Genomic DNA, 9,761 nt, shown 5'->3' with positions numbered 1-9,761 from the left:
GTGCTATAAATGTTACTACCTGTAAGAAGTGCTGTGACATCGGTCACCCACAGCACATGCTGGTTTTGCTTGTTTATTGGATGACTTCTACTCGTGCAGAGACATTTTGAGGTGGCTTCAAGTGCATGCGTGGCTGAAATAAAGCATATTTAAAACAATACTTTCTGTGAATCCTTCTGGAAGCAAAATTACACTTGCAAATATGATTGGGAATAGTGACCAAAAAGCACCACAGATAATAAGTAAAAGGCATCAGTATCAGTTAGAATTAATGCATTTTTTGCAAGTTGGTGTTTGAGAGTGCTTCTCTGCGGTCTCTGCCAGCCTCTGCGGTTGGGCAGGTAGGTGAGGTCTGTGTTTCTGTTATTCTTTACCCTCTGCAGGAGGAGGGAGGAGGAGGAGAATGTCTTTGGGTCTTTTCTTTTTGCTTCCCTTTTCCCCTCCCTCACACCTGCCATCAGATTCTCAAATTGCTGCTTTCTTCACTCACAAGAGAAGAATTTGCATTTTTCTCGGCACTTGGTTTCAATAAATGGCCATGTGGCATTTTACTTTTCAGCAGCTCCTTAAAGAGCTCCCTTGTGGTTGATGAATGCAGAAACTTTGTCATAAACTAAACCACCCTTCCCTCCCCTTAATCTAGACTGCTGCTTACTCAGGGAGCTTCAGATGGGTTTTGATGACAGAAGCCCAAAATGCTGAGTAAGCAGATGTGGAATTGCAATCACTCTGAAGTTGCCTCGTTTTCTTGCAGACTTCTTGTCTTCTCCTGCTCTGTGTGTATGCACAGATTCTGGGCACGGTGCCATGCTCTGCCTTAATTGCAGCACGGATTAACGGAAGGCTGTGGTTCCCTCCCGTCCTTGTGTGTCTCAATTCAGATGTAAATACGACACTGATGCTCAGCACATGGGAAGTCAGAGTTGAGGTGGGGAGGGAGGAGGCTGGTGTAGAAAGCCTGCACAGGGGTAGGTCACTTAAAAGCGTGGTTTTGCCCTGCAGCAGGGTCAGCCTGGAGCTGTGGAATGAGATGAATCTTCTCACTGGAGCTGACGACACGTGGTGTGGATGGTGGGACAATCAGCTTGGTTCATCAGTTGTTTTGCTGGCATTTCAGCTGGTGAACGTAACAGAACTAACCAGTGCATCAGTGGTGGACAGCCCTATGGAAATCTGAGGGGAATCTCCCCTGCCTTCTGCCCTGCAGTTTCTGTATGGTATTTTGTTTCTGAGGCGAATTAATATTTGTTTTTCTCTCTCCCTTTTTCTTTGTTTCTAGACAAATGATGCTGCAGGAAATACCTGGAACTGGCTTTACTTCATCCCTCTCATCATCATTGGCTCTTTCTTCATGCTCAACTTGGTGCTGGGTGTCTTATCAGGGTAAGACACTAATGACTTGTTTGTCTCCACCTGGATATGAAAAGGGAAGATGTGTTGGTTTTAGGACTATGGGAGGGTGTAGCTGAAAAAGAGAAGATGGAGTGATACATCCCGCTGTACATTGTCCCCTTCACACATTTCCTACCCTGTCCCTTCCTGGCAGAGGGGTATTTCTATAAGACTATAGAGCCGTAGGATGGGGGATAGGCTGGTGAAACATCATTAATTGAGATGATTCTGAATCCAGACCCAAGAGTTAAGTGAGCTCCCTGTAATTATACTGACTTGGGCCTGTGCAGCCAACACTTACTCCTGCGTCATCTTGAAAACCCGTCAGGAACCCACTGATGCCAGTATAAATACTTCAGTGCTGGAGCTGGACATCAAAGTGTTCATAAAGCATTTGCTGTAACTGTGCAGCATGGAGAAAGGGGAAGCTCAAACAAAAGGCAATTAAAAGATCTCAGGGTTTTGTTTTGTTCTGTTGTTTGGGGTTTTTTTTTGGTGGTGGTGGTTTTTTGTTGGTTGGTTTTTTTTAAATCTTTAGCTGTTGAAGCCAACGTCTGGATTTTGGGGACACACTAGCCTCTTGATGTTCAAACCCCAAGGGTCAGCCAAGGATTTGGTGTTTGTTGCATATGAGTTTTGGGTTTGGGCCATTGTAGAGATCAAGCTGCCAAGTTTGAAGCCTAGCTGGAATGTCCCCAGCATCTGTGGAATTTGATCTGGAATTAACAACGTGACTCATCTTAATGGTTTGCAAGCTCTTAGACTTTGGCACCTCATTTTGCACACAGTTTCTTCTTAGCCCATCCAGGTGATCTGGATTGTATAGATCTATAAAGATCTAGATTTATTTCTGGCTCTTGGCAGCATGGGAAGAGAAAAGAGTTAATGCTGCTGAGTGGTAAAAGCCCTTCAGGGCTGCACCTTTGCTCTTTCTCTTTAAGTTACTAGAGAAAGAAAAATGTTTTCCAAAGAACAGGTTCATGCTCAATTTTATTGTTTTGTTAAGAATCCCCGTCCTCAAAGCACATGCTGGGGGTAGGAGCAGGGAGGCAGCAGTGCAGTTTTGTTTGAGGACTGGGAGACGTGCTGCTACAAGAGAGGGTCATGGGGAAGGCTATGTCGTGCACTTTGCTGTTCCTTCAGTCCAGGAATAATGGTCATGATCGATAACCCATCAAAGCCATTCATCAGACATCCTGTCGTGTCAGAGGCTTTGTAAAGGAAAGCTTCGTGACCGTACTTGTCTGACACGTGATTTAAAGTGAGCACCAGAGCCAGGGCTGAGTTAGGTAGTTCATCTTCCTTATTCCACAGTGGGGTCAGCCCACGCTGGCTGGAATGATACTTGTGTTTTAAAATAAAACTCAGAAGCCTGCAGGCTCCTGTTCCTTTGTGCTGGATTCAAACGTGTTTGGTGACCAGAAGATGGAGGCCTCTGTCTGGCTCTCCTGAAAGCCTCTCGTTGCTTGGGGCAAAATATGAATATTATATAAGTGCATATCTTCTCTTAAAAATGCAGCTCTCTGCGTCAGGTTTCCCTTTGTTAATGGTAGGGATGATAATGTCTTCTTCACAGAGGGAAGCTTTTAAACTCTGTTTTGCATAGTGGTTTGATGTCCTTGGCTGGAATAATTCCTGGGGAGAGGCTGAAGAGAATAAACATCATAGCACAGGTGTTGGCCACACTGCTCGGCAGGCTGCTGGGGGGCTTGCAGCTATTGAGCAATGAAGGAAACTGGGTATATCTGAGTGGACTGGTGATGAGAAGGCACCAGAAAGATGGAAAGACCCTCTGAAGGCAGACACTGTTGTCATTACATTCTCTAGCCAAAAGCCCCAGACAGCATTGTAGGAAAAAAAAGAAATTTCTGCTGGAGGTTATTTTTTGCGTGTGTTTCTGCATGGGGAAAGGGTCTTTGGCAAATGTGTGTTGACTTCCATAGGGTACAGTTTCACTCAAGGGCTTTATGCCATCCACGTCCCAGTGACAGTGTCAGCTAGCGGCTCCTGCAACGGAGACTCTTGGCAATATCCCACATACCTGTTTCAATAAAACAGAGTTGATTTTGGCTAGGGGTTCTACAAATAGCCCATGAACAGGGTTAACTCAGCAATCACTCACCTGCTTTTTATTTTCATGATCTGTGCACCTCATAGCCGTTAATATTATCCTTGCTATATCCTGGGGGTGATGCAGTGCTCTGCTCTCCTTCTCCACACATTACAGAGAGGGAACAGCAGAGTAGAAAGAGGGGATGGGATGCCCTCAGGAAGCAATTGCAAAGCTGAGGTTAGGTCACTGGTTTCCCAGGCTTGTGTGCGATCTTCATTACTGTCCTCTTTCACAAAAACCCTGTTGGTCAGGTTGTATTTTATTTTCCAATACTTTGCCATATGCATCATCAGCATTAGGGGGTTAAGCTTCAGCATGCCACTGTCTGTACCTTGGAAAGCCACAGAAAAAGCTTTTACCTGAGTATTTTTCATTGCTGTTAGTTTTGAGCTATTTCCTCTCACATATTTGTGTTCCTCAGTGGGCAATAAGGAAGCTACAAATTTCTGAAGTAACTATGCAGACGCTATCACAGATTATGGCAATATAAATAATCTGAAATGACAACAAGTTATTGAGCTTCCTACTGACACTCGATTATACAGAGTTTTGCCATAACTCTTAATGGAATTTTCTGCCTTTCTGTAGTTATTTGTGAACCCATGTCAACACTGGGCAGATACATAATATGAGTGGGCTTAGCTCCTGGGTTTATCTGTTTGAGCAGTGTAGATAGATTGACCTGGTTAGGATCCTAAGTCTCATCTGCTAGCAAAATGTGGAAGCATTTGCATTGCAAATGCTACAGAAGAGATGATACCTGTTCTAAAATAAAGAGCAAACAACCTTTCCCTTCTGCTGATTCTTCTGGAATTATAATAAAAACAAAGGCAGGGAAGTGACAGGGAGAGGTGGAAATCTGTAAGTGCTGGTAAAAACTTGGTATAACGATAACCGACAGTCTTGGGCCACAGTTGTCCTTTTGTTGTTAGGAGAAAAATCTCTGAGTACCTGGCTAAAGATGTAATTAAAAGCATGTTCACTCCGTAATTCAGATTAAATGAGACTCTGCCTGCTGTACAGTGTGTCTTCCGCACGCGTGCTGATGAAAGCACTGCCGGTGCTCTTGTAATCGGTTAATATTTAAATACCCTTCCCAAATGGCACGCTCTGCCTTCTGTTCCTCCCTGATGCAAGCACTGGGGCCAGACTGCCAGCAGAGCTGCCAGATTTCCCCAGTGATCCTAGGACACGGGGTGTGGAGTTATTGCAAACATATTATTTCTGATGGTACAACAGGGATGTTGGGCTCTCCTATGTCTTTACAAAAGATGCATGTTGCGGTGGATGCTGTGCCGTACTTGCTCACCACAGTGCTAAAGGTGGGTCTCTGACTGGGGAAATTGGTAGCAGCTCCCCCTTGCCAGGTTGCGCATCACAAGCAAAGACAGTCTGTGCTGTTCTCTAGCTGTGATTACGGTAGGATTTAGAGTTTTCCTGGAGGGCTGCAGTGGTCATAGTACACAAGCGAACTGCAACTGAAACAGCTCCTCAAATCCAGGAACTGCCTTTGCTTGTTTACAGACGATATGGGGCTCTCCAGTCGGAACACAGCATCCCGTTTGCTGTGGAGTAGCGGTAATGCGGGTTTGTGTCCCTTGTTGGGGATTTTCCTCTCTGCTCCTCCCTAGGTATTCCCCCTGCTTTCTGTTTTCCCTCTCTGGTGCTTGATCCCTCCGTGAGCTGATAAAACTCAACAGACCTGCAGAAACCTATAGAGCAGAAAAACCCAGATAATTTTCTTCTGGAGGAGCTTTTATTGAGTGCCATAGCTGATTCAAGAGAAGATCAGGACTGTATAGGGCCAGGAGAGCAGAAGCGGGAGGAAAGATTTCCCTCCCCTTTGATAGCATTAAGACATTTGGTAGGCTCGTTTGCTTCTGCACGTGGACTGTAGAGGTCTGCCCGCTTGATCAAGATGGGCAGACGGAGAGTGTGTTCTGCCCATCCATGTGCTGGGAAGCATGTTGGGGTGACTGCCCAAGCCTGATACCTCCCCAGTCACAGACACAAAAAATGGGAGAAGAGAAATGTAAAAAAAAAAGCAGATTAGACATCTGGTTTCTGAACCATCCGTCCACCCAAAGGATGAACCAGGTTTTGTTCGTACTAGAGAGCTGCCCTTGACTTTATTTTCCTGGTTTAACCACGAGAAGTCAATTCTAGCCATGCTAACCTTGTTCCAGAAAGCTGGGGCACCTTGGTTCCCAGAAATTGGAGTAGCATTTTGTAAGGTTTCCAGTGCAGAGAGGAACAACAGCAGTGGTGAAAATGTTTAGGAATTTGTATCCATAATATATTTCTCTTGAAACATCTTTTGCATTGACTACGGTGGGTGATTATTCTTGCTTACTAGATTACTCGTAAATTCTTTGTGACTTAGGTAGCAGTAAAAGCATCCATCACAGGGAATTCAGCCTTTCCATAGAGAAAGAGATTGGCTGCCTCTGGTGGCACCGTGGGAACGTTCTGGCTCCAAGTCATGCCAATAAGGCTTGACCCCAGATGCTTTTCAGTTTTCCCTAAACACAGGGTTGTTTGCTGCTTGGGATGTCATGGGATTTGGCTTCAATTCTGACCAGAAAATGCCCTATGATGATCCTGATAAATTTTTTATTGAACTCCGCACATGGTTCTGCAGTTTACAGTGAGGAGGGAAAAAATAGCCCCCATTGAATTGAGAAGTCCTGACCAACGCTCATTCTTTTTCTGACTTTGTACTGTTTTCTTGCTAGCGGGCTGCAGCCCTCTGCCGTCCTGCTCTGGCAGCTGTTGCCACCGAGACATGGGCACCCATCTCCATATACGCCTTAGCTTCCTGGTGTTCTCTCCCTTAGCACTGATTTCCAATGCTGTTTTTCTCATCCTGCTGCTCTTCCCCTCCCAGCCCTCAGCCTCCTCTCAGCCCAGCTAGCAGCTTTCTTCGTGGGCTGGTGGGATTATGGAGTTTTCTACTGCTTGGGTGTTGAGTTGGGTATTAATTTTGGCTGGTAATGAGCTGGATGATCCTGCACAATACATTTTTGACTGTTTTGATGCTTTGGGTTACACAATGCAAAGAGGATAAACGTTATCATGGGATGCTGTGAGGAAGATGATTTAACTTATTTCAAGGCTAAGTGCCTTTTGGCACCGTTTCACGCGGCGGTGGAGGGTGGTGAGGGTGGTGAGACAGCAGGAGTGCTGGCCAGAGAGGGCAGTGCACTGTGAATGATGCATTTGAATACTGAGAGTCTGTGTCTCTCAAGTGTGACAAATGCTGCTTGTCATGTTCTCAAATATTTATGGTGAAGCCTGAGGTATTTCCGGACCAGCCAGTAAAGAGTAATGATCTTTCCTGAGGTTTACTCATCTGGCTGCAATAACCAAGTGCTGAGAGGCACTGCAGTGGCCAGTCTGCATCTTCCCTGCTTAAGTATTACCATGACATGGTCCAGACCTGCTCTGTCCCGAGATGTGCAACACCTGCCTCTTGTTGTATGAGACCGCCTGGTGTAAGAACTGCAGGGAGACATTTTGAATGGATGCAGCATCTTTGTGGCAGCAGAAGTCTGGCAAGGGATGCAGCTACAGACTGTGCTGGCACCTTGCAGGCGAACAAGGGTCAGGGTAAACGGCGCTTTAATTCTTCATGCTGCACCCTGCTTTGAGCAGTCTGCAGCGTGGGGTGATGCTCCCTGGGCAGAGTCCCACTAAACACTCTCCCTGTCGTGTGTTCCAGTCTCCCTAGGGGGTATCTGTTTCTGTTTCTGACTGTTGTACCTTGGTTCACTGAGGCTGTTGTGCTGTTAGAGCAGCTCCCTGGGAGGAGGCACAGCCCCATCCAGACCTCATTGAACCGTCTGTCTCGGTGACTTGCTCTGCTGAGTTTCATGACGTGTTTTCCCATCCTGAGGATTTTTGCCAGATTGAGATCATAAAACTTCAGCCTGCAAGACGTGCAGAGGCTGGAGAAGAATGAGGCTGATTAATTTGTCGTAATGGCAAAACGTTCTTCTGTCCTCCTTCTCTCTCATTACAGAGACAATCATTCATTTTCCCTGCAAATTTTTTCCAAGTTCACTGTTACCTGCTGTGATCTGACTTTGGCTGGTGTTAATTATTTGCAGCAGAAGAGCTGCATCATGAAAAGATATGAGATTCTGCTTGCTTTCTCATTGCTTTTAGTCTTTCCCCAGCCTGTGCTTAAAAAGGAGGGGAAAGACAGGGCAAAACCATGTTTTCTTTCCTGTTGTTCCTTGCTCATCACCCTTTTTAACAAAGCCATCATTGCAAACAAGAAATGTGGGAGAAGCACGTGTGTTTCTTGCAGAAGGGGTCAGGGAGCAATGACTTTCCACAGGAACTTCGTCTCGCCAAGCTAAACGTCCTATCGAATGTGGATCCTTTGCTCCTTTTGTGTTTTCGGTTAGTCTAGGAGAGATGGACTACTTTCATTTGCCCTTCTGTTAAGCTGCAATGGAAATTAAAGCCTGTAATATAGGAATGATACATAGGAAACCTAAATTTGAATTTCCTGGGGCCTCTGCTTTGACTCTGGGGTGGAGACTTGATGAACGGAGCCAGAGGTTCATCTAGCAATTGCAGTAGGCTGATGCTATGAGATAAATGGTGCTTTTTAATTCCTTTTCTCTCTTTGTTGTTGCCTCCTTTGAGCGAGGTTGCCCAGCTGTGGCACTCACAGCATTTCAAATCGGATTAGGTAGAATCAAACTGAAATCGGCACAAGCTGAACGTAAAGACAAAAGGAAGGAAGATGCGTTGAAGGTTTCACCTCTGTGCTGTTCCTCTTCCTTTTCTAGAAATACAAGATGTATCCCGTATCTGGCTTGCATTTGAAGCATCTTCCTGCCATGTTCAGTGATAAAAGTGACTGTGAAGCCTGGCTCGGTGCTGAGAGATCAATCTCCCAGTGATACTTTCATCCTTTATCAGCTGGTTGAGGAGAGCTATATTTTCCTCCTCTTTAGAGCAATGAGGAGGAAGCAGAAGCAGCTCTAGCTGTGCAGGATTGATTGAGCCAGTCCTTACTCCTGAGCAGTGGATATTAGGATGGGTTAAGCAGCTCAGCCAGCTGGGTCTGTATGTTTGGCTCTGTCTGGGAGAGATGGACTTGCTTCCTCAGACCGTGCCCAGTGTGATCTTGGCTGGCTGTAGCTCCAGGTGAGAGAGAAACATATAACGCTGTGTGTCTTTGGGATTTTGTGCAGCTGATGGGACAGCCTGGGGTGGATGATGAACCACAGAGCTTTGTCATCTCCAACACTAAGAAATCTCAGTCCTCCTCTGGGCTTTCCTTGTTTAATAACAAGGTTCAAAACTCTGACTTCTCAGCAAACCACCTTTATGGGCAGGAAAACAGTATCTTAGAGGTACCAAATGTCACCAGCATAAAGAAATTCTTACTGATGGTTTTCCAGGTGAATCAGTTGCTTGGTTTCCTCTTGTTCCAGCACTTTCCAGAGTGATCTCTCTGTGCCCCTGGGATGTGCTTTCTTTCACCTCCCTCAGATTTTCTTCTTGCCCAAATGAGGTGCATTTCCATGCTTTTTCTTCTTGTTCCAGATGGGCTTTCTAACCAATACGCTTTGCCTATGTTCAGACCTGGGCCTGATTTTAAGAGGTATTTAAAACCAGTGATTTGACAATACTCTACATGCATTTCTATTCACGTTTTCAAATCAGTAAGTCAGAGGCATTGAATTATTTTCAGTTTTGCCTGCCGGTTTCTCTGCACTTGAGGATTTTGTCTGTGAATGACAATAACCATGCCTTGGCTCATCCTGAAGTCTTTCCGGGGCTTACTGTGGTAAGGATATCTGATGCTGTGGTAAAGAAACCGATGTCCTTGCTGATCTCCTCTCATTTTGTTTGCAGCCCTTCGGGGGTTGGGTGCTGGCTATGGACACACCTGAGCCATGTCCTCTTGGGTTTGCATCCTCCCAGCTACGGGCCACGACGCCTCATGTCCAGGCAACTAGAAATTGCACTGCTTGTCTATTTACTCCTGGATTTATTTCATGTTTTTCTTGCCTAAGCGAAATTTGTTCCTACTCTCTCTATATTTCTAACTTACCACCATCCACCCAGGTTAGTGCACCGAAGAGAATGATGCTTGCTCTCCTCTGCCCTGTCCCTTCCCCTCGCCCCTGGCCTCCTGTGTGCTGCTGTGAATAATTCAGCCCCTGCTGTGGCTGCCTTTCCTCCTCTCCTAGAGGAGCTTTTGTGAGAAACACCAAAGGTTGGTGCCTTTGAG

General features: G+C 45.8%; 1 protein-coding gene across 1 annotated transcript in view; it reads left to right on the top strand.

Moving 5' to 3' along the window:
• Window positions 1-1,279: 1,279 nt before the first annotated feature.
• Window positions 1,280-9,761, top strand: part of LOC104072818 (voltage-dependent N-type calcium channel subunit alpha-1B-like) — a gene marked incomplete at its 5' end in the record, with an annotated part of 160,508 nt that continues 152,026 nt past the window's right edge. The window contains one exon of the mRNA XM_009572401.1: window positions 1,280-1,383. Within this exon, the coding sequence (XP_009570696.1) occupies window positions 1,280-1,383 (104 nt within the window). The remainder of the gene's footprint in view (window positions 1,384-9,761) is intronic.

Source organism: Fulmarus glacialis, unplaced genomic scaffold, assembly GCF_000690835.1.
Source record: "Fulmarus glacialis isolate BGI_N327 unplaced genomic scaffold, ASM69083v1 scaffold4552, whole genome shotgun sequence".
NCBI lineage: Eukaryota > Metazoa > Chordata > Aves > Procellariiformes > Procellariidae > Fulmarus > Fulmarus glacialis.
This window is presented reverse-complemented; position numbering and strand designations above follow the sequence as displayed.